Below are 26753 nucleotides of genomic sequence, written 5' to 3'. Positions count from 1 at the left end.
TGTCTATTGACTAGTATATTGTCTAGTCTATATACTAGTCTATTGTCTAGTCTATAGACTAGTCTATTGTCAAGTCTATATACTCGTCTATTGTCAAGTCTATATACTAGTCTATTGTCTATTGACTAGTATATTGTCTAGTCTATTGTCTAGTCTATAGACTAGTCTGTTGTCTAGTCTATAGACTAGTCTATTGTCTATTGACTAGTATATTGTCTAGTCTATAGACTAGTCTATTGTCTATTGACTAGTATATTGTCTAGTCTATAGACTAGACTATTGTCTAGTCTATAGACTAGTCTATTGTCTAGTCTATCGACTAGTCTATTGTCTAGTCTATCGACTAGTCTATTGTCTAGTCTATTGTCTAGTCTATTGTCTAGTCTATTGTCTAGTCTATTGTATTGTCTAGTCTATTGTCTAGTCTATTGTCTAGTCTATAGACTAGTCTATTGTCTAGTCTATAGACTAGTCTATTCTATTGACTAGTCTATAGACTAGTCTATTGTCTAGTCTACAGACTAGTCTATTGTCTAGTCTATAGACTAGTCTATTATCTAGTCTATAGACTAGTCTGTTGTCTAGTCTATAAACTAGTCTGTTGTCTAGTCTATAGACTAGTCTGTTGTCTAGTCTATAGACTAGTCTGTTGTCTAGTCTATAGACTAGTCAATTGTCAATAGTCTATAGACTAGTCTAGTCTATAGACTAGTCAATTGTCTAGTCTATAGACTAGTCTGTTGTCTGGTCTATAGACTAGTCTTTTGTCTAGTCTTTTGCTCAGTCTATTGTCTAGTCTTTAGACTAGTCTATTATCTAGTTTATGACTTGTCTATTCTATATACTAGTCTATTGTCTTGTCTATAGACTTATTAATCTGATCACTTCTTCAAAGACTCTAAAATATAATTCCAAACTAGAAAAACCGGTAAGGGCCCAAGATTTTTTGAAATATTAAATAATAACTTACCTTTTTATGGAATTATGTTAATCTTGCTTAATATTTCCTTGATTAGCTGTAATAAAAAAAAAAATCAACTGCGTGGGAGTTAACGGATCTGCGATTAACAAATTGTATCCAAGTTTTCACCTCAATCGAAATACACTTTGAACTAATATATAGTTTTTATTAAAACTTTAGTCTTGCCATTTTCTCAATCACAAATGCGTTAAAGCCGCGGCCATTTTGAATTAGTTTTTAATACAGCTTAAACACATTTTTTATTCAACTAAAATTATTTAGATTTTAGCTCTTTTTTTAATGAGAATTTTTGCATGTTTAACTATATACTACATTTGTATTTACATAATTATTAAGATTTATAAAAGGAAATTACATATTTCTTTAATGAAAAAGTAGCAACGAACAAATTCATATATGAATTATCAGCTATACAAATATCGAACGATACACAAACTTAATTACTGTAACAAGTTTTTCTTACACCCGCCAAAATGTTGCTTATTTCATCATCACGTCGAGGATCGAGTAATATCTCTCCTACACCCAAAACTCCCGAGGAATTTGGTATACTACCAAATATCTGTGGATGGTGGCTGTGATGATGGTGGGGATGTGAATGAGCTGGATAGGGTGATGACTGAGCTAAAGAGGCGGTCAAAGGCGTGGCTGAGGCCTGTGTCATGAGACTCATTTGGGAGGCTGAATTGCCACCTTCATTTAGATGAGACATTTGTGTGGCAATCTGAGGACTATAATGGTTGTAATGAAGATAACTTTGATTTTGAGCCACTTGACCATAGACTCCGGCCGGTAGAGATGATTGCTGTAAAGGTAGAGTGAGTTGCAATGGAAATGACTGGCTGGCCAGGGAATAGGGTAGCTGACTATAGTAACTGCCTCCAGCTGAAGAAGTTGACACTACCATGGGATTGAATGCATCATAGCCATCGTAATTGTGATTGGAATCAGGATATTTATTTTGCTTGGCATTCTTTAAAGCGTCTTCTTCATTGTTCATGCCACTAGAGTTATTTTCACTAGACATAGCAGCGTAATCACTGTCAGCGAATGGTGAAGTATGCGCTGCGGCTGTGGTAGTATAACGTAGGTAATCCTCATATGCCGCATTCGAATTATAGGCATTAGGTGTTACTAGATAATCTCCCGCACAAGAGCCTTGAGACATGCGTGCATTTTCCAAGGAGAAATTCAAATCACTATGGTGATGTGATGTCGTTTGATGCGTTGAGTAAGGGACTGATCCTAAAGCTGAAGCATGTCCACTGGCAGAACTCATGACATTGGTATGTGTGCTAGAGTGCATTTTATCTTCATCTAAACTCGATACTGGTGGATAAAAGGTGCCTTTTACCGAGTGACCATGATCTAATAGGCCACGACTGCTACAGGTAACATACATACCTCGGCCAGCTACCACTGACAGCGAAGTTGCAGCTAAGGGATATGCGGATCTGAGCGAGTCATTCTCTTTACACTTATCCAAGTCCTTTTGTGATAGCTTATGAGCAGCGCCAGTATTTAATAATGAACGTGTCCGTGTTGGACCTTTAACCGCTTGTGTATTATTAGCAGATCTGGGACAACTTTTCTTATATGAGGTTCCATTCGTTGTCTCTTCTGATGCCACACCAAAATTGTGTTGAAGTTCACTTCTCGCTGCCGCCTCACTGCTATGAGGTGTGGGACAATTTAGGAAATCATTATTATCCGCCATATCTGGATTACTATAGCAATCTAATGAACTGGGTGAATAGTTGGGCCTTAAGGTTTGTTCATATAAAGTAGAGCTGGAGGTTGTATGCATGTGGGGTGTTGAGTTTCTTTGATGATTTGAATTCGTATCGAATGTACCCGATGACAGTGAGTTAGAGGGTGGGGTTGTTGATGTTTTTGTATTTGATTGTTTGTTTGGCGATTGAGTTCCCGCCACGCCATTTTGTTCCTTTCCTACACCATTCGTTTGTAAGGTGCGTAATTTCGATTGTTTTCTTCGTCGCGGCCGATATTTATAGTTGGGATGTTCGGTCATGTGTATAACACGCAAACGTTCAGCTTCCTCGACGTAAGGCCTACGATCTTGTGGTGTTAATGAACGCCATTTTTTGCCTGAAAGAATTTGTTCGAATAGGAGGATAATAACGAGTCTAAATCTTTTCTTGAAAAGATCTTAGAAATAAAAACAAAATTTATATTAGTTTTTCAAACTTACCCAACATTTTACTTAGATCAGCATTATGTAGATCGGGATTTTCATCGGCCAACTTTTTGCGTTCAATTTTTGCCCAAACCATAAATGCATTCATGGGTCTACGTATTCTAGCTTCTTTGGCACATTTGGACTGATTGCTGCCGACAGCACGAAACTTGACTTCATTGACTAATTTATGGCGATCCAGGAAATTTCGATTCGCCGCACAGATTTCACCTTTATAGTCATAGGCCCACATAGAACCATCCATTAAACTCGCACCACCCACCACGCCTCCAACATTTCCTCCGCCACCTCCAACTGAGCCACCGTATTCTTCAGTATCCGAAGACATGGCAACGGACATCATATTGGGATGCGATAAATACTTATTCAACATAGTCGACGAGGTACTATTTGTGAGTAATGGTGACATATTTGTACCGAGTAAATGCTGGGCCGCAGATGACTGTGTTGGCGGTGGTGTTGAGCCCATATAAGAGTTTGATATTATCACCGAATTGTGGCATTGGGAATTGAGAGATAATGAGGTGGCGGCTGCAACATCTGTCAGGTGATCATTATCATAACTATTGTTATGGGTGGGTGTGGATGTTGAGGTCGAGTGATGAATGGCAGGAGAGTGTAAACTTGAAGAAGAATGTTCGCTACCATGGCGATATTGATAAGAAATTTCACTATTTGTTTCGTGTATCAAACGGCCGTCGGCCAGCAGATTTGTGTGATCATGTAAATCTGCCGAACTATTATACTCCGGAGTACGACTGATGGGTGAGTTATATTTTTTGGAGCTGTAGAAAAAAAAAAATTTAAATTAGAAATAATACATATCACAACAGCTACTTAAAAATAAGCGACATGTTTTAAATTTAAATATTTTCTTTTTCATTTAGTTTCTGTTTCTGTTAAATGTCCCTGAACAGCAGCAACAAAAAAAATTTAAGAAAAAAACTCCAAGAGGAAGAGTTAAGAAAAAAATTCTTAAAACCGTGGCAACTGACGACAGTTAACGATTTATAGGTTCACTAAATATATGTATTTAAAGTAGACATATTGACAGTTTATCCTTAAATATTGAAATTGAACGAGAAAAATTCTGAAACCAAAATAAAAAAAAAAAATAAGTTTAATATTAAAACAAGAAACTTAAACCAAATTCAAGTGTCTTGGTTTAACTGTGCAATGCTTCTAGCACCGCCACCACACCATTACTACCAACTAAACAACCAACCAAACAGCCAGAGGAGTCATTGAGTAAAACCTTAAACATACATATTTCTTATACTTCGGCTTTTGCTACTACTATTTAGTTCCTTAAATCGTCTCACTGGTTCGTTTGTTTATTCGTTCAAATAAGCTCGTTTTAAATGTGCTAAAGATCGCCTGCTTTATGCGACTTGGTTACAGGAGTCCTATATTGCATATACGTTTAGCATTTATATATTTGTACAGCAGATATTTGTACTCCAACCATGCAGGCTGCTTGGTAAGCAGGCATTTATGAGACGACTATTTGCAAGAGACAATTTTTGTGTGTGTGTGTGTTTCGGCGGCAGCAGCAGACGATATATTGGTTGGTTAAAAAGCAAAAATTCGCTTAACATTGGTTTTCGGTAGACACTGAACTCGTAAATGTAAATTGGGCGCGTGCAGCTATTGTCATCATCAAAGAATTTACCGCACCGCAATATTTGCCGATGACGACTACACACAAACACACGTTTGAAGATATAACAAGTAAACGAACGATGAATCGATCGATCTACCGAATATAAACATAAGTAAACCGTAACAGAGAGTGGGTATTACGTTTATTAGAGTTAGTTGAGTGATGCCACATCGGTGGTTGTTTAGTAAAAAGAATCTCAAACCCTATGGATGTAATCGCAAGAAACATTTAAGATCTAAATAATGTGGCATTGACGATCAATATCTCGAATGTTATGAGATCGGAACGTATTCTCAATTACCAACTTAGAGAACACTCCGTCGAATTGATACGGATTTCAAGAAGGTGAAGCATTCGGGCAAATGAACTTGCCAAAGAATTCTTAATTAACGGATCGTTCTTGTACGAAACGGTTTCGCAAAAGAATATAATATTCTCCTTTATACAAAGACAATTAAAACTTTCAAATAACTAACTATACAGTAATAAGACTTAAGACTAAACTATAGATTAGACTATAGACTAGACTATAGACTAGAATATAGACAAGACTATAGACTAGAATATATACAAGACTATAAAATAGACTAGACTGTACACTAGACTATAGACTAGACTATAGACTAGACTATAGACTAGACTATAGACTAGACTATAGACTAGACTATAGACTAGACTATAGACTAGACTATAGACTAGACTATAGACTAGACTATAGACTAGACTATAGACTAGACTATAGACTAGACTATAGACTAGACTATAGACTAGACTATAGACTAGACTATAGACTAGACTATAGACTAGACTATAGACTAGACTATAGACTAGACTATAGACTAGACTATAGACTAGACTATAGACTAGACTATAGACTAGACTATAGACTAGACTATAGACTAGACTATAGACTAGACTATAGACTAGACTATAGACTAGACTATAGACTAGACTATAGACTAGACTATAGACTAGACTATAGACTAGACTATAGACTAGACTATAGACTAGACTATAGACTAGACTATAGACTAGACTATAGACTAGACTATAGACTAGATTATAGACTAGACTATAGACTAGACTAAAGACTAGACTATAGACTAGACTATAGACCAGACTATAGACTAGACTATAGACTAGACTATAGACCAGACTATAGACTAGACTATAGACTAGACTATAGACTAGACTATAGACTAGACTATAGACTGGACTATAGACTAGACTATAGACTTGACTACAGACTAGGCTACGGCCTTGACTACAGAATAGGCTAGACTATAGACTTGACTAGACTATTGACTAGACTATAGACTAGACTATAGACTAGACTATAGACTAGACTAGACTATAGACTGGACTATAGACTAGACCATAGACTTGACTACAGACTAGGCTATAGACTTGACTACAGACTAGGCTATAGAGTAGACTATAGACTGGACTATAGACTAGACTATAGAATAGGCTGTAGACTAGACTATAGACTAGACTATATACTAAGCTATAGACTAGACTATAGATCTATCTATCTATCTATCTATCTATCTATCTATCTATCTATATCTATCTATCTATCTATCTATCTATCTATCTATCTATCTATCTATCTATCTATCTATCTATCTATCTATCTATCTATCTATCTATCTATCTATCTATCTATCTATCTATCTATCTATCTATCTATCTATCTATCTATCTATCTATCTATCTATCTATCTATCTATCTATCTATCTATCTATCTATCTATCTATCTATCTATCTATCTATCTATCTATCTATCTATCTATCTATCTATCTATCTATCTATCTATCTATCTATCTATCTATCTATCTATCTATCTATCTATCTATCTATCTATCTATCTATCTATCTATCTATCTATCTATCTATCTATCTATCTATCTATCTATCTATCTATCTATCTATCTATCTATCTATCTATCTATCTATCTATCTATCTATCTATCTATCTATCTATCTATCTATCTATCTATCTATCTATCTATCTATCTATCTATCTATCTATCTATCTATCTATCTATCTATCTATCTATCTATCTATCTATCTATCTATCTATCTATCTAGCTATCTATCTATCTATCTATCTATCTATCTATCTATCTATCTATCTATCTATCTAGCTATCTATCTATCTAGCTATCTATCTAGAAACGGAGGGTATTTAATTTTCACAAATATGTCCGGTAACACTGTCCAAAGCAAAAAGCGGCAAGTTTAAGCTTTTGTTGATCAGCAGCGATCACCTACATCTGAAGGTACAAAAAAAACTCTTTCTTATTTAAAGCGAGTGATACACAAATGTTGTATTTTCTTCCTACATTTTAGTTATGCACAAAGGACACAACAACTCTTCGACACTTTTCGCAGTAAAACGCTTTCTTGGAATTTTCCAAAATAACTAAAATAATATGCGAAATGTTGATGACGTTCGTATGTATGGTGATGGGTCAGTTGAGTTAGTTTATATAGAATAAATGATGATGAATAAATAGTATTTGGTATTTATTTCGGTATGCATACTCGACACATTTATTTGAAAATCTTCTCTCACTTACTCAGACACAGTCAGCTTAGTCAGACACTCTTTGGAAAAGTTAATTATCTAAAGATTATCACTTATAAAGCAAAGTAGTTGTAGCTGGTAACCATTCAATAGAGAGTGAATTTTTTGTTGTTCTTCCTGAACTTACTAGTTACAGACTTTGTATGGTGGTGGGGAAACGTATCTATGGGTGAACACATTAATATTTATTGTGGTCATATTTGTACGTTCCAGTTAACTGGTAACTGTTGGTAATTTATTTAGAAATATATAAAATGAAAACAGAAGGATGTGAGCCAGAATTTGATAATTTATTGGGAGCTTTGTGACATTTTATTGCAAACATTTGTACGTGTGTTTATAAGCGATTTTTGGCTTAAGTACAGTGACTGAAAAATGGTTTCGTATAAGCTATGTCAACACTAAAACAAATTTACTCTCGTTTTCTATATGTCTGTTTATCCTAATATATATAATATTTCTTGTTTTCAAAATACAATTATTCTATCGGATTAACAATAACCAGAAGTTGACATTTGTCATATAAAACATTTTGAAATAGCAACCTATTTAACGGTTTTGTAAATTCGATAATCTAGAGGGTTTCAGCTAATTATTGATCGAATTCGTAGGGTAAAGACACACAGAAAACCCTTATTAATACAGAGAAAATTAAATTTTGAAAAAACTCTATAGACGTTCAATTTACCAAAACACTGTATACGATTATATATGATTAAGAATGTATTTATTTATGTGGTAAACCCTTTTGCCTGCCAGTTTCTTGGCATAATAATAAAAAAAGACAAGAGAAAAAGCGAAAAAGTCGCAAAAAAAAAAAACGACAGTACCAGCAGTAACCGTAACACAACCAGCCACTCAACAGTTTTTACTTACTCTGATACTACGTGAAGTAAAAAGAAAACGTACCCACAGTTAGGGCATCAGCACTCAGCCACACTCACTGTCTCTATGGCTGTCTGTCTGTTTGTTTGTTTATGTATGTTTGTATGTTGGCTGATTTAAAATAGGGCACCGCGCTACTGCATAATGTGACATACGGCAAAAATCGCACATAAATATTTACTACATACTAAAAACATACAAACTTTGGAATACTATATGCACAAGAACAACAACAACAGCTATAACTAAGCCCATGTTTACTTGTGGATTTGTATAAGCAATGAGAGACCATTGAAAGTTTAACCGAACAGTAGTAGTGGTCGTTTAAGCAGCTCCCAAAAACATTTGACTAGTAAAAGCCAGTTAGGAGGCTTAAGGTTTAAACGTTAAGCTAAGCACAAAGTCGGTAAATTTTTTCTTTCAAGCTGTAAAATGTCAACATTTTTAAGAAATGTTGCATATTCTAAATCTGGTCCAGCAAAACAGAATATCAATATAACGTCATGGTCTTAAGTTGTTTGGTTTTTAGTTTGTTTTCGTTGGTTATTTGGCAGTAGTTGTAAGGAATGCAAATATTTTGAGTTTAATTTAGAAATTTTGTATTGATAGATTAGGAAGTTCGAGTTAGACAGGGGAGAGTTCGATAGCCGATTACACAGGACAGCAAATTTTGAACAAATTTTGAAAAATTCGAAAGCTTTTCTGAAGGATTAAGCTGCTCTGAACATGTTTTCATATTTTACAACTGAAGAAATTTAGATACACCTCAATCCAAAGAATATTTTGGTTTTAACTGGGTGAAACTTTTACTGGCTTGTGTCATTTTCAATTTTATCTATTATCTATCTATCTATCTATCTATCTATCTATCTATCTATCTATCTATCTATCTATCTATCTATCTATCTATCTATCTATCTATCTATCTATCTATCTATCTATCTATCTATCTATCTATCTATCTATCTATCTATCTATCTATCTATCTATCTATCTATCTATATATCTATCTATCTATCTATCTATCTATCTATCTATCTATCTATCTATCTATCTATCTATCTATCTATCTATCTATCTATCTATCTATCTATCTATCTATCTATCTATCTATCTATCTATCTATCTATCTATCTATCTATCTATCTATCTATCTATCTATCTATCTATCTATCTATCTATCTATCTATCTATCTATCTATCTATCTATCTATCTATCTATCTATCTATCTATCTATCTATCTATCTATCTATCTATCTATCTATCTATCTATCTATCTATCTATCTATCTATCTATCTATCTATCTATCTAACGAAAAAATTCCGTTAAATCTCTGTTTGTTTAAATATACAGCAAGCGGCCTAAACATTTGCCTTAACTAGCCATGTTGTCGGCCTGTTTCAGAGTTATATTCTGTATTATTTGTTTTTTTAACTTCATTTTCATTTTGCAAAAAAAAAACTGACGACCATATTTCCATGCGGCATGCATTCATTGTATACCGACCATGTGTTGTTGGTTGGCCCACCTTTTATACAAACTGAGAGAAGAAACACCAACAAAAAAACCCACAAGAAATCATACTTGGACTTGTGCATATATAACGAAGTATTAACTATTTACTTAGTATGTACGTAGTATGTGATCAACACACTTATCTATATTTATATACGAGGGAAAATTATAAAGATTTTTAAATAAAATACATTGTAAGAATCTTTTTTGAAAATTCAGACAAAATTCGTTTTTCCAGCTCAAAGATCAAAAGATCTCTTTTTAATTTAAAATTTTCCGATTTATAAAACTTAGAGATATAAAGCACTTTCGAGATGCCCCTCGTACTTACTAAAGGCGACTTTTTTATAACTTTGCTCTACTACTTTAGCTTGTTGCACAAACAATTACAAACATACATACATTTAATATTCCAACATATACTTGTATCTTCGTAGGAAAAAAAAACATAAACATTTAACATTATTGGTAGGAGACATCAAGATGCCACACTTTATGGCAGAAATAAGAGGAAGAAAAAACGACAACAAACAAAGCAGCAGCAGCTTCATCATCATCTCTAAACTACTCTGTAACGTAGAAGACCACTTGGATGACAAAGCAAAATGGTTTTGCTTATGAAGGAGCTCTTTTCCATTTTTTCGTAGCAGTTTTTTTTTCTTTTTTTGCTACAGTTTGGTAGAGAACCGGTAGAAAAGTGTCAAGGCTTTAGCATATTTCATGAGAAGTGGCTTTAACACGTCCCTTTTTACTTTCCGATTCGTTAGTACGTACGAACGCTAAGTACAAACGTATAAACTTGTATTTTTTTATGCAAGTACTGCTAGAGTACGTATTTATAAGTAGAAATCCAAGTTCGAGTTGTGATTTTAAAGTATTGAGAAAACAACTAGACTTACGGAAGTGTATGTTAGTTTGTTCGTTTGTTTAAGCCCTAAGATTAATTCTTGCAGCGCAATGCATTGCATTGCACCATAATATTCAAACACATCATGCCACCACATACGAGTATATTGCAACATTTAAGAAAAAAACAAACCTACTTACAAACACACATATGTATGTATATACTTATGCATTTGCAACATACAGTGGCAAAAGATTTATATCATCTCCAATAATGGCATTTGTTTTCGAGTTTTCAGTTGAGTTTTTCTCGTTGTTGTTGTTGTTTGTTTTTATTTTCATTTTTGCAACGTTTGTAACTTTTTGTCATTATTTTTAAGCCAGAATAAATAAATTTCAATAATTGGAACGATTCGTTTAAAATATGATAAAAATGTCGATTGGTATTTATAAATATTGATACAATTTAAAAACATTAATATGTGTTTTTGTGTTACGGGTGTTATTTATGCTCATATATCGGTTGTTAGCAGCGGCTGGTATTTATTTCTCATTATTTTATTTTAATTTAGATTCCAGTTTTCTTTATTTAATATGCAGTAATTTCATATATTTGTTCTAAATGCTTATAATTCAAAATAGAATAGTCTCGTGTTTTGGGACAAAAAAGGGGATCCAGTAAGTTAAATACAGGCAACTCCCGGTATAACGAATGATATATTGTCAGGCCCATTCGTAAAATCGAAAAATTCGTTATATCGGAATTATTTGTTTCATTAAACTTCTTTATTTAATGAACAAAAAACCATTTAATTCAATCTTTGAAATTATAATTTCAAATTTTATTTTAAACAACTAATAAGAAAGCATATATTTTTCCATTTTGTACATCTGGGCGGAACGAAAAAATCGCTAATGGATTTCCGTTTTCGACCTACTGTAATTCCCTGCTACTTCCTCAATTTAATTTTATTTGTTTGTTCTAAATTGAAACTAAAAATAAACTAATTTTAAAGTAAAACTAAACTTAAGAATCGATAACTGAGTCTCATGCTAATAATTTCATCACTCTTGAATAATTGTGCTGGGTTGGGATATCTTCGTCCATCCCGAAATCATTCAGTTTTTGCTGTAAAATTGTATTATCCGGTTTAAAACTTGTTTCAGGCAAAACTTATCATTAAATTTACATCTTATAGATTCAGACTTTTTAGATTATAATGACCTCATGAAATAAATTTTTTAAATATTGTAATTAATTTAATTTTGTGTTCTTAAATTATATACTGCTTGCTATACATATAATAATGTCTATGTCAAAAATTTCCTAGTTTACCTATTTTTCTGAGATATTTTTTTTTTTGTTATATCGAGTATGAAATTTTTTAAACTTTCGTTATATAAGGTAGTTAATGTTAAAAATTTGGCGGTGCGTTATATCGGATTTTCGTTAAAGTGAGATTCGGATTTGCCTGTATGTCGATTTTATTTGGAAATTGATCTTTTTTATGTATTTTGAAAAAGACATTAAAATTATTTAGATAAAAGGGTTTAATTATTAAATATCGGAAATTATTGTTGTTGTCATTCTTTTTGCAAACAATTTTCTGAAATTCTTTAAAATTCTAAGACAATTCTAAGAAATATAAGTTGATGGTACTATAAATCATTAACGAAAGGAGAAATTGTTTTAAATTTGTTATCTATATCTATGAGGATTGTTTGGTGAAATGGGCCAATCAAAGAAATTTAGAATAATAATCTATAAGTGGACAGACTACCCGCATCGTACGGGCGAATTACCCACAATATTGTAAATCTAACCATATTGCTCGTATATAGCACTAATTTAATGTTTTCAGAACCATTTAAAAAACGAACAAGTAAGAAATTATAGTCGGGCGAGGCCGACCATATAATACCGTACACCTGTTACAAAAATAAAATGTGATTTAGTTTTCATAATAAAGCATTTAAATTGAATTGTACTTAAGCCATTTATTGTTGAATAAAATAGTGGACATTTAAGTCAAATTTTGAAAGGGGCTATGATCAAATGAGACCCTATAATTATAAAATTCATGAGGGTCATCAAGGCTACTATAGAACTTGGTTTTGCAGCTTTTTGTATTTATAAACTTAAAAGCCCCATTCGTCGGGTTCAGTTGTATGGGGGCTAGGTGAAATAATGGACCGATGTTAACCATTTTCAATAGGCTTCGTCTCCGGTACCATAGAAGTTCATGTGCTAAATTTCATTGAATTATCTTCAAAATTGCGAGCTGTAGTTTGATTACAAGGTTTACAAACCCTATTCAGGGGTTCAGTTGTATGTGGGCTAGGTGAAATAATGGACTGATCTTAACCATTTTCAATAGACCAAATTTCATTGAATTATCTTCAAAATTGCGGTCTGTAGTTTTATTGCAAGGTTTACAAGGACAGACAGACAGACAGACGGAAGGACATAGCTAAATCGATTCAGAAAATGTTTCTAAGACGATTGGTATACTTTAAGGTGGGTATAGGACCAATATTATTGAGCGTTACAAACATCAGCACAAACCCAATATACCCTCCCCACTAAAGTGGTGTAGGGTATAACAAGTAAGAATTAATAGTCGATCATGGCCGATGTTATGATACCCTACACTATGAGTATGTACAAAAGTGGATTATTTTTATGTTTCTCCCTTAACTTTAAAATATTTTAACAATTTGTTAATAAAAAGTTATTTTTTGAAAAAGGCTTTATATGGAGGCAATGTTTAAGTATAGATATCGGCCGGCTCTCATAAGTTTTGGGAAAGGGATTACGTTGACATAAAAGGTAAAACGTGATTCTAGAGTTTATGAGTGAATTATTGCATATCAAGTCCTTTTATGTACTGGGCTTAGAAAATTACTATTTATAGAACGAAAAAGTATCAAAAAGTCCTCTTTTTTATATTCTCAATATATTACTCTTGACCGCTATAGCAAGACATTCGCAAAAAAGGTGGTAGACCGTTTCCACTTTCTACCTGTCATTGCAACTGCAACAAAATTCGTTGTCCAAGCCGTTTTGCATGTCTGCCTAGCACCCTGTGTCCAGTTATTACTGCCAGAAACCTTGATATATCCCGCCTGTTTCGGGTTAAAAGTTGCCTTTAAAAAAAGGCTATAATAACTTAGCTCTTCTATATACATACATATACTATATTATTCCATATATTTCCAGCCGTATGAAAAAAGAATCTGAAGATACTAATTTCAACAAATCCCAAGGAACTTGCTACTAAAACAACGTTGGAGATATCTAAAGCAGATCCCGTTTTTGCCTGTTAATTCCCTCATTATGCGGAGAGACCCAAACTAGGATAATGTCAGACAGATGATCCAACCTTGACCTTAATCATTCTTGCTCTATCTGATCAATAGGTAAGTGGTAGTGTATGTAGTTAGATCGGCAATCCAGCCTTAACAGATCATTCTTGAGTTATCAGATCTATAGGAATATGGTAGTGTAAAAGTTCAATGAAAGAATTCTTAAACTGATTGAGAAATTTTACATTTATCACTTACCTAACAAAATACTTTTCAATGCTTACAACATAACGTGTGGATTACATAGAAGTAGGTAGTCTAATAATGTCTTACAAATAATGTTATATAAATACTTTCTAATTCATAAGTCATCTTGTCAGTAAAGATATAGAAGCTGTATACGTTTTTCATGCGATTTACAATGACTACTTTTTCTAATTACTTGTAATCGTTTGTGGTAAGTACTTGCCTCCAATGACATCACCATGTTTAAATAATGAGTAAATTTTAGCATTTTAACCCCTTACATGATAATAAAAGTTCTTAGGGGTCACACCATTTTTGTCAAATATCTGATGGTGTGATCGTACCTTAAGATATCAGGAAAACCTAAAGTGATGAGAACAGGTTCGGCTACTGGTCTCTGGGTTAAACATCTTTTGGTCTGTGTCATCTACATATGAATTATTCTTTAAATAATAAAAATAGTTGGATTATTTGTTATATTAGCTCCATTATTAAGAATTACAATTTAATTAATATAGACAAATATTTATTTAATTCCACTTTACAACACTATTTAAACTTATTGTAAACATTAAATAGTTTAATGTCAAAATTTCTCAAATTAACGTCACATTAACAAACTGATGATTTTTTTTTTTTGTTTTCATTCACAAAAGTTAGAAAACAATAGCAAAGTGTAAAAAAATTCCTAAATAATGTAAAAGATAAACACAACAAAAAACAAGTCGTTTCATATTGTGTTGACAACCAACTGCGAGACACAATATTAACACCAATTTGTCTTATAATTTGTTACTCATCTTTACACAATGTAACAGCAGCAGCATCCATTCCTAAACACACAGTCACACACACACACAGCTTCAGTTACATACCAGTTACAACAATTTCCTCACAGACATCATCCATATGAACAAAAGTATTTGTATCGAGTTATAACGGAAACCATTTTGATATTTGTTGTGTGTTGGGGGTGTGTCCATAATCAAAGCATAATATGGTTCTAGTTGCACTTCATTGGCTGTTTTGGGGCCGACTGACTGGTTGTTTGGTAAGTGAGTGAGTGTGATTTTTAAATTGATTTTTGTTTGCGCCATGAGTTCAGATTGTTTACATACGGTAACGACTATTGGAAAAACCAGTCATTCTGGTATCTGAGGTACAAAAAGTGGAAATGAACAAAAAAAGTAAAAACACAAGACCATGTAGAGGCTTAAGATGCATCAGTCAGCAATAGCCATTAGCACTACTCGCACACAGCCATACACACACACATATTCATGACTTACAAAGAGCAATGATGCTGATGTTACCCACTAGTTTTACTAAGAATCAATGTATCCCTTTTAGACAGGATATTTTTACAAATTATTTACTATTATGGGTCACTTCAGATGTATGTAGATAGAAGCCATTAGCTACTTTTGTGTCCCCTAGTAAACTAAAGGGAAGATCACTTTAGTAATCACTTTAGTAATCCATGTCATTTAAGGAGTCTGTCCTTTTTTTTACCCACCAAAACCAATCTTTATGTAAACTTGAAGATCTTTAAAAGACAATTGACAAAAACCTCCGATTCGTTACAGTCTCCCAGAACTGCAGGGTAATGCTCTTGATGTTAGTGTTGGTGGTGGCACACTACTTTTTTTTGTGGAAACAGAATTTTATTTGTTGTATACTTAAGACCTAAATAGTATTTAGATGACCATAATGTTGCACGTGCAAGCTTTATAATATTGGACAGAATCTACTTAAGACTACTTTTCATATAAAATGAGAGACACCTTTGGCGCCAGACTTTTAACAACCAATAAGCAGCATCCATTATTTAAACTGCAACTCAACATATGCAAAAGATTTAAAGAAAGATACACATACTTGTTCCACTCCAATGAAGCAACTAAAGTGTGCGTAATGGGTTTGCAACATTTTGCAATAATGTATTTCAGAAATTTTGACATTAAAGAAGACTATTTTCTCAATTGGAGCATTTTTAAGGGATCTTCAGCCTATTTAAAGTTTCTTTCATAAAAAGCGATCACTATTCTCTCAATTGGAGTGTTTTTAAAGGATTTACAGCCGATTTTAAGTTTCTTATATAAAAATCGATTTTTGGTGGGAAATATGAGTGATCACAGGTTTTCACTATTTTCTCAATTGGAGAGTTTTTAAAGGAACTACAGCCGATTTTAAGTTTCTTATATAAAAATCGGTTTTTGATGGGAAATATGAGTGATCACAGATTTTCACTATTTTCTCAATTGGAGCGTTTTTAAAGGAACTTTAGCCGATTTTAAGTTTCTTATATAAAATCGATTTTTGGTGGGAAATATGAGTGATCACAGATTATCACTATTTCTCAATTGGAGAGTTTTTAAAGGAACTACAGCCGATTTTAAGTTTCTTATATAAAAATCGATTTTTGGTGGGAAATATGAGTGATCATAGATTTTCACTATTTTCCCAATTGGAGCGTTTTTAAAGGAACTTTAGCCGATTTTAAGTTTCTTATATAAAATCGATTTTTGGTGGGAAATATGAGTGATCACAGATTATCACTATTTTGTCAATTGGAGCGTTTTTAAAGGAACTACAGCCGATTTTAAGTTTCTTATATAAAAATCGATTTTTGGTGGGAAATATGAGTGATCACAGATTTTCACTATTTTCTCAATTGGAGCGTTATTTAAGCAACTACAGCCGATTTTAAGTTTCTTATATAAAAATCGGTTTTTGATGGGAAATATGAGTGATCACAGATTTTCACTATTTTCTCAATTGGAGCGTTTTTAAAGGAACTATAGCCGATTTTAAGTTTCTTATATAAAAATTGATATTTTGGGGGAAATATGAGTGATCACAGATTGTTACTATTTTTTCAATTTTAGCATTTTTAAAGGATCTACAGCCGATTTTAAGTTTCTTATATAAAAATCGATTTTTGGTGGGAAATATGAGTGATCACAGATTTTCATTATTTTCTCAATTCGAGCGTTTTTAAAGGATTTACAACCGATTTTAAGCTTTTATATAAAAATCGATTTTTGGTGGGAAATATGAGCGATCACAGAGTATCATTATTTTCTCAATTGGAACGTTTTTAAAGGAACTACAGCCGATTTTAAGTTTCTTATATAAAAATCGATTTTTGGTGGGAAATATAAGTGATCACAGATTTTCACTATTTTCTCAATTGGAGCGTTCTTAAAGGAACTACAGCCGATTTTAAGTTTCTTATATAAAAATCGATTTTTGGTGGGAAATATAAGTGATCACAGATTTTCACTATTTTCTCAATTGGAGCGTTTTTAAAGGAACTACAGCCGATTTTAAGTTTCTTATATAAAAATCGATTTTTGGTGGGAAATATAAGTGATCACAGATTTTCACTATTTTCTCAATTGGAGCGTTCTTAAAGGAACTACAGCCGATTTTAAGTTTCTTATATAAAAATCGATTTTTGGTGGGAAATATAAGTGATCACAGATTTTCACTATTTTCTCAATTGGAGCGTTTTTAAAGGAACTACAGCCGATTTTAAGTTTCTTATATAAAAATCGATTTTTGATGGGAAATATAAGTGATCACAGATTTTCACTATTTTCTCAATTGGAGCGTTATTTAAGGAACTGCAGCCGATTTTAAGTTTCTTATATAAAAATCGATTTTTGGTGGGAAATATAAGTGATCACAGATTTTCACTATTTTCTCAATTGGAGCGTTTTTAAAGGAACTGCAGCCGATTTTTAGTTTCTTATATAAAAATCGATTTTTGATGGGAAATATGAGTGATCACAGATTATCACTACTTTCTCAATTGGAGCGTTATTTAAGGAAATACAGCTGATTTTAAGTTTCTTACATAAAAATCGATTTTTGGTGGGAAATATGAATGATCACAGATTATCACTATTTTGTCAAGTGGAGCGTTTTTAAAGGATTTACAGCCGATTTTAAGTTTCTTATATAAAAATCGATTCAACTGAGCGATTTTAAAGGATTTAGGTACAGCCGATTTTAAGTTTCTTATATAAAAATAAATTTTTGTGGGAAATTTGAGTGATCACAAATTTTCACTATTTCCTCAATTGGAGCGTTTTTAAGGGATCTACAGCCGATTTTAAGTTTCTTATATAAAAATCGGTTTTTTGGGGGAAATATGAGTGATCACAGATTTTCACTATTTTCTCAATTGGAGCGTTTTTAAGGGATTTACAGCCGATTTTAAGTTTCTTATATAAAAATCGATTTTTGGTGGGAAATATGAGTGAACACAGATTTTCACTATTTCCTCAATTGGAGCGTTTTTAAGGGATCTACAACCGATTTTAAGTTTCTTATATAAAAATCGATTTTTGGTCGGAAATGTGAGTGATCACAGATTTTCATTATTTTCTCAATTGGAGCGTTTTTAAACGATTTACAGCCGATTTTAAGTTCCTGATATAAAAATCGATTTTTGGTGGGAAATATGAGTGATCACAGATTTTCTCTATTTTCTCAATTGGAGCGTTATTTAAGGAACTACAGCCGATTTTAAGTTTCTTATATAAAAATCGATTTTTGGTGGGAAATATGAGTGATCACAGATTTTCACTATTTTCTCAATTGGAGCGTTTTTAAGGGATCTACAGCCGATTTTAAGTTTCTTATATAAAAATCGATTTTTGGTAGGAAATATGAGTGATCTCAGATTTTCACTATTTTGTCAATTGGAGCGTTTTTAAAGGATCTACAGCCGATTTTAAGTTTCTTATATGAAAATCGATTTTTGGTGGGAAATATGAGTGATCACAGATTTTCACTATTTTCTCAATTGGAGCGTTATTTAAGGAACTAAGGCCAATTTTAAGTTTCTTATATAAAATCGATTTTTGGTGGGAAATATGAGTGAACACAGATTTTCACTATTTCCTCAATTGGAGCGTTTTTAAAGGATCTACAGCCGATTTTAAGTTTCTTATATAAAAATCAATTTTTGTGGGAAATTTGATTTGATTTTCACTATTTCCTCAATTGGAGCGTTTTTAAGGGATCTACAGCCGATTTTAAGTTTCTTATATAAAAATCGATTTTTGGTAGGAAATATGAGTGATCTCAGATTTTCACTATTTTCTCAATTGGCGCGTTTTAAAGGATTTACAGCCGATTTTAAGTTTCTTATATAAAAGATTATTAGATTATTACTATTTTCTCAATTGGAGCGTTTTTAAAGGAACTACAGCCGATTTTAAGTTTCTTATATAGAAATCGATTTTTGGTGGGAAATATGAGTGATCACAGATTATCACTATTTTCTCAATTGGAGCGTTTTTAAGGGATCTACAGCCGATTTTAATTTTTTTTATATAAAAATCGATTTTTGGTGGGAAATATGAGTGATCACAGATTTTCAGTATTTTCTCAATTGGAGCGTTTCTATAGGAACTACTGCCGATTTTAAGTTTCTTATATAAAAATGAGTGATCACAGATTATCATTATTTTCTCAATTGGATTGTTTTTAAGGGATCTACAGCCGATTTAAAGTTTGTTACATAAAAATCGATTTTTGGTGGGATGTACAAGTGGTTTCAAGTGGAGCGTTTTCTTATATAAATATTGCTTCGTACTGGGAGTTTGGCCGTTTTCCTAATTGACACGTTTTTTATGTTTTTCATATAAAAATCTTAAAAGATATTTTAAAATAAAGTACACATACATAAAGCTGCAAGTAATTGTATAGTGTTGCAATAGAGAAACAATTTTGTATCAATTTTGAAAAAAATGCTGTTTAGTGCATTGTTCTAAACTTAATTTTGTTAAATGCAGTACGTGTGAGAACTTACATTGCTGCGTAAGTATCTAAACAAATTTATGCAGCAGAATTGGGATTAAACTTTGGGACTGTTCGGTGTTCGGTTTAAAAAATCTTTCTATAAATAACTGAACTTAACAAAACATTTCAAAATGCCCAACATCAGCAGAGCTATAGGTAGGTGTACTTGTACATTGTTCCCCAGTGTAATGTTGCTGTTGTTGTATATAAAATACTACTTTCTGGTACTTTTGAATAAATACATAGACGACGATGTTGTTGTTGTTTTGACTGGGGTTACGAATAAATTTTCTCTTCAATTTTTTTTTTTTTTTGTATTTTGTCTTCTTTTTTTCTAATGGCAACGCAGTAGACCCAATTCTCACAGCACCACATACTTAGTTAAGATGTAAATAATAATATTATAAAAACTACAACCAAAAAACGTAAGAAAAAAACATAATAATAATGAAAATGTAAAGAAACAGACAAGATCGTACCCAAGAAAATAATAACGACGACGACAACGTCTATGGTCGTATACGACAAGAAAAACAGTCAGTCACAGGCAAGTAGTAGTTCAGATCATGAAATAAAAATAGTAAATTAATGTATTTATCATTTACTACACGAACCATGACATACATACGCTTTATAAATATGTATAGATGTATCTTTAAGTATGTTTTACGAAGGTATCTATTGCTATGTTTATATATTTATAAGAAGGTGTATTTTTTATATACCCTATAGCCCGTAGAGTACTATGTATTTGTTACACGCGAAGAAAAAATAAACATAATTCATGTGCTCATAACTGCCCTCTCAAAAGTCGCATGCCAAAAGTCTACGTTGAATCTTTATTTTCTGTTCAAAATTTTATTAAATTGGAAAGAGAAAGGTCTGTAATCTTCTGCGACATTTTACTTGAACAGCCTGAACATGGAATCACTGCGCAAATGGTCGAATGTTTGATAAGCTATGTGACAGAATTTGCCATTATTCTGAAACAAAATATTATCCAAGTTTATATTGTCCGCCTTTAGCCCATTAAAAACACATAATCATGGCTCTGTTGCGTTACCGTTGGCCATAAATTTGGTTTTCAACACTTCCACATCTTTGGCCTCAGCAGATCTAAACTCAACGCTCTCGTTGAGGCTCCAGAAAATCTTCTATAGTCTAGCCTATAGTCTAGTCTATAGTCTAGCCTATAGTCTAGTCTATAGTCTAGTCTATAGTCTAGTCTATAGTCTAGCCTATAGTCTAGCCTATAGTCTAGTCTATAGTCTAGTCTATAGTCTAGTCTATAGTCTAGTCTATAGTCTAGTCTAGTCTATAGTCTAGTCTATAGTCTAGTCTATAGTCTAGTCTATAGTCTAGTCTATAGTCTAGTCTATAGTCTAGTCTATAGTCTAGTCTATAGTCTCGTCTATAGTATAGTCTAGTCTATAGTCTAGTCTATAGTCTAGTCTATAGTCTCGTCTATAGTATAGTCTAGTCTATAGTCTCGTCTATAGTATAGTCTAGTCTATAGTCTAGTCTATAGTCTAGTCTATAGTCTAGTCTATAGTCTAGTCTATAGTCTATTCTAGTCTATAGTCTATTCTATAGTCTAGTCTATAGTCTAGTCTATAGTCTAGTCTATAGTCTAGTCTATAGTCTAGTCTATAGTCTAGTCTATAGTCTAGTCTATAGTCTAGTCTATAGTCTATTCTAGTCTATAGTCTATTCTATAGTCTATAGTCTATTCTATAGTCTAGTCTATAGTCTAGTCTATAGTCTAGTCTATAGTATAGTCTATAGTCTAGTCTATAGTCCAGTTTATAGTCTAGTCTATAGTCTAGTCTATAGTCTAGTCTATATCTAGTCTATAGTCTAGTCTATAGTCTAGTCTATAATCTAGTCTATAGTCTAGTCTATATCTAGTCTATAGTCTAGTCTATAGTCTAGTCTATAGTCTAGTCTATAGTCTAGTCTATAAGCTAGTCTATAGTCTAGTCTATATCTAGTCTATAGTCTAGTCTATAGTCTAGTCTATAGTCTAGTCTATAGTCTAGTCTATAGTCTAGTCTATAGCTAGTCTATAGTCTAGTCTATAGTCTAGTCTATAGTCTAGTCTATAGTCTAGTCTATAGTCTAGTCTATAGTCTAGTCTATAGTCTAGTCTATAGTCTAGTCTATAGTCTAGTCTATAGTCTAGTCTATAGTCTAGTCTATAGTCTAGTCTATAGTCTAGTCTATAGTCTAGTCTATAGTCTAGTCTATAGTCTAGTCTATAGTCTAGTCTATAGTCTAGTCTATAGTCTAGTCTATAGTCTAGTCTATAGTCTAGTCTATAGTCTAGTCTATAGTCTAGTCTATAGTCTAGTCTATAGTCTAGTCTATAGTCTAGTCTATAGTCTAGTCTATAGTCTAGTCTATAGTCTAGTCTATAGTCTAGTCTATAGTCTAGTCTATAGTCTAGTCTATAGTCTAGTCTATAGTCTAGTCTATAGTCTAGTCTATAGTCTAGTCTATAGTCTAGTCTATAGTCTAGTCTATAGTCTAGTCTATAGTCTAGTCTATAGTCTAGTCTATAGTCTAGTCTATAGTCTAGTCTATAGTCTAGTCTATAGTCTAGTCTATAGTCTAGTCTATAGTCTAGTCTATAGTCTAGTAGTCTAGTCTATAGTCTAGTCTATAGTCTAGTCTATAGTCTAGTCTATAGTCTAGTCTATAGTCTAGTCTATAGTCTAGTCTATAGTCTAGTCTATAGTCTAGTCTATAGTCTAGTCTATAGTCTAGTCTATAGTCTAGTCTATAGTCTAGTCTATAGTCTAGTCTATAGTCTAGTCTATAGTCTAGTCTATAGTCTAGTCTATAGTCTAGTCTATAGTGTAGTCTATAGTGTAGTCTATAGTGTAGTCTATAGTCTAGTCTATAGTCTAGTCTATAGTCTAGTCTATAGTCTAGTTATAGTCTAGTCTATAGTCTAGTCTATAGTCTAGTCTATAGTCTAGTCTATAGTCTAGTCTATAGTCTAGTCTATAGTCTAGTCTATAGTCTAGTCTATAGTCTAGTCTATAGTCTAGTCTATAGTCTAGTCTATAGTCTAGTCTATAGTCTAGTCTATAGTCTAGTCTATAGTCTAGTCTATAGTCTAGTCTATAGTCTAGTCTATAGTCTAGTCTAGTCTATAGTCTAGTCTATAGTCTAGTCTATAGTCTAGTCTATAGTCTAGTCTATAGTCTAGTCTATAGTCTAGTTTATAGTCTAGTCTATAGTCTAGTCTATAGTCTAGTCTATAGTCTAGTCTATAGTCTAATCTATGGTCTAGTCTATAGTCTAATCTATGGTCTAGTCTAAAGTCTAGTCTATGGTCTAGTCTATAGTCTAGTCTATAGTCTAGTCTAGTCTATAGTCTAGTCTATAGTCTAGTCTAAAGTCTAGTCTAAAGTCTAGTCTAGTCTATAGTCTAGTATATAGTCTAGTCTATAGTCTAGTCTATAGTCTAGTCTATAGTTTAGTCTGGTCTATTGTCTAGTCTATAGTCTAGTCTATTGTCTAGTCTATAGTCTAGTCTATAGTCTAGTCTATAGTCTAGTCTATAGTCTAGTCTATAGTCTAGTCCATAGTCTAGTCTATAGTCTAGTCCATAGTCTAGTCTATAGTCTAGTCCACAGTCTAGTCTATAGTCTAGTCTAAAGTCTAGTCTAAAGTCTAGTCTATAGTCTAGTCAATAGTCTAGTCTATAATCTATTCTATAGTCTACTCTATAGTCTACTCTATAGTCTAGTTTATAGTCTAGTTTATAGTCTAGTCTATAGTCTATGTATAGTCGAACGAAGGAAATGATGAAAAAATATCGGAAACACTGAACATATACCACATTTCCATAAGTAAACATGAGTGTGTATTAATAAAGAATGATCTATGAGAGCGGTAGAAACTCGCAAATAATAAATCATACTAATTTTTTGTGGTTGAAAAATTTTTTAAATACTTTCACCAAATAAAGTTAGCAAAATTACCCTTAAAAGAAATAAAAATTTAGAAGCAAAAATGTAAATAAAGTTTTATTACAAATAACATTTTAAGAAAGTATTTCTTTAAAAAAAATCAAAGCAAATTTTAAATCGCAGCTTAGATCTTATTCATTACAACACCGTTTTTTAAATTATCATAAATAGGGCAACAAATTTGACTTCTAAATAAAAACATTAACAGAGAATGAACGAGTAACAACATTCCTTTAAAATATACAAATATAAATAACTAGAATTTATTGCTTAATAAAATTTAAATAATCTATTCTGCATACTTTTATGTATGTATGTTTGTGTGTTAAAATGTATTAAATCCATTCTAAAAACAAACCTGTAATTGCATATAGATAGAATGCATATTTCGATGCCTATATACTACAAACATAGAATCTATTTCTAAATTTGTCTGTTTGTGTGTAATATCAAATGCACATACATATACATTTATAGCACAATATTTATTATGTTTATTATCTAAAAGATATGTATCTACGCTTTACTTGGATATAATTAAAAAGGTACAAAAACTACAACAACAAGCACTAAAATACAGTAACAACATTATGACTATAAAAACTTTACTTAAAAAAAATACAAAAATAATATAAATAAAACAGCAAGCCGCACTTTAAGGTAAAAAAAAACAGCACAGTACGATAGATTTAAAAATAAGCTAAATACAGTCGAGTGAATTTTATTATAAGCAGTCGGATTTAATTCTTAAATCAAAGTTTTCACAGATCATACTTTAAAACACTTTAATCCAAAAAAAACTTTATAAAAAATACTTTCTCTTAAATTTCCCGTCGGTAAGGTATGATCCAGCTAAAACTATATGACGGAGTTTTCAAAAAGATATTTTCCCATCAAGGAACATAGAAGACAGTGACTAACTAAGACTAGACTATAGACTAGACTATAGACTAGACTATAGACTAGACTATAGACTAGACTATAGACTAGACTATAGACTAGACTATAGACTAGACTATAGACTAGACTATAGACTAGACTATAGACTAGACTATAGACTAGACTATAGACTAGACTATAGACTAGACTATAGACTAGACTATAGACTAGACTATAGACTAGACTATAGACTAGACTATAGACTAGACTATAGACTAGACTATAGACTAGACTATAGACTAGACTATAGACTAGACTATAGACTAGACTATAGACTAGACTATAGACTAGACTATCGACTGGATTATAGACTAGACTAGACTATAGACTAGACTATAGACTGGATTATAGACTAGACTATAGACTAGACTATAGACTAGACTATAGACTAGACTATAGACTAGACTATAGACTAGACTATAGACTAGACAATAGACTAGACTATAGACTAGTCTATAGACTAGACAATAGACTAGACTAGACTATAGACTAGACTATAGACTAGACTATAGACTAGACTATAGACTAGACTATAGACTAGACTATAGACTAGACTATAGACTAGAATAATCAATAGCCTAGACTAAACTATAGAGTAATCTATAGACTCGAATATAGACTAGACTATATACTCAACTATAGACTAAACCATAGACTAAACTATATACTAAACCATAGACTAGACTATAGAATGGTCTATTGACGACTATATAGACTACTTATCAAAAGTTAGAAAAATATATCGGAAATATTTTGGTGGTACCGCAGTATTTTCCGATATGCCTGGTGGAGAATATTAAAATGCTTTTAATTAAAGGCACTGGAGTGTATAAATGTTTGACTATACATAAGTAATAATAAAATTAAATTAAGTAAAAAAATAGTATAAATAAATACACTATCATGGGAAAAATGTAAATATTGTATTACTTGTAATTTGTTAGTAGATGTTGTTGTTGCTGTTGTTGCTGCTGCTGATGATGATGTGGATGTTCGTGATCATATGAGGGTTCCATTTTACGTCGTCGTTATTAACGTTGTCTTTGCAACGGTATATGTAGTAGTGACGGACGGCTTGGTAGTGGTGGTGGTGGTTGGCGATGGTAGTGGCGGTGACAGCAATAGCAGCGTTAATAATAAAAAATAATGAAAACTTTAAGACAAAATGTGGAAAACTTTGTTTGAAATAACAATTTTCTTTGTCAGCGTTACCCTCTTCAACTTTTGCTACGTTTTCTTGGTATTTGAGTTTGTTTTCTTTGATTCGTTTTTGATGTTGTTTTTTTTTATAAGTTGGCTGTAATGTTAATAATGATGTTGATAAAATTGTTGTTGCAATAGTTAGAGATGATGATAATGAAGATGGTGGTGGTAGTAGTTGCTGTTGTCGTTGTAGGAGTATTAGGGCCAAAAGCATTTTGTTCAATGTTGCATTTTTTTCCGTTAGATTTCCCTTCCAACAACAAACTACGAAAAGTCAACAAGTGTTTTCCACCGTTCCACACACACACACACGCTGTGTTGCATTAACCAACACGCACACTGTAGTAAATGAAAATGTATCACAATCACAAATGTGGGGAGTATCTAGAGCTCTTTATTTATATTTCTTATTTTTTTCTCACAATTCATATTTTTTGTTATTTTTTTAATTTCAAAACACTAGTTGAAAAGAAAATCTTGTATTTAGTTTTTCTTTTTTTTTTGTAATTTTCTTATTTTTTTTTTTAAACCAACATAAATGATCGAGTTTTATAT

At 32.3% G+C, this 26753-nt stretch overlaps 1 protein-coding gene across 1 annotated transcript; it reads right to left on the bottom strand.

Moving 5' to 3' along the window:
- Nucleotides 1–1212: 1212 nt before the first annotated feature.
- LOC119616147 (putative transcription factor SOX-15) lies at nt 1213–26753 on the bottom strand. Its single transcript, XM_037972412.1, has 3 exons — nt 25926–26753; nt 3195–3985; nt 1213–3091 (listed from the first exon to the last, which is right to left on the bottom strand). The coding sequence occupies exons 1-3, from the start codon at nt 26009–26011 to the stop codon at nt 1419–1421; spliced, it is 2550 nt and encodes an 849-aa protein (XP_037828340.1). The 5' UTR covers nt 26012–26753; the 3' UTR covers nt 1213–1418.

Source organism: Lucilia sericata, unplaced genomic scaffold (genome assembly GCF_015586225.1).
Source record: "Lucilia sericata isolate MDLA Ls3-8-SP2 unplaced genomic scaffold, ASM1558622v1 Contig000058F_arrow, whole genome shotgun sequence".
NCBI classification, from domain to species: domain Eukaryota; kingdom Metazoa; phylum Arthropoda; class Insecta; order Diptera; family Calliphoridae; genus Lucilia; species Lucilia sericata.
The sequence above is the reverse complement of the archived record's forward strand: the minus strand, read 5'-3'. Positions and strand labels throughout refer to the sequence as shown.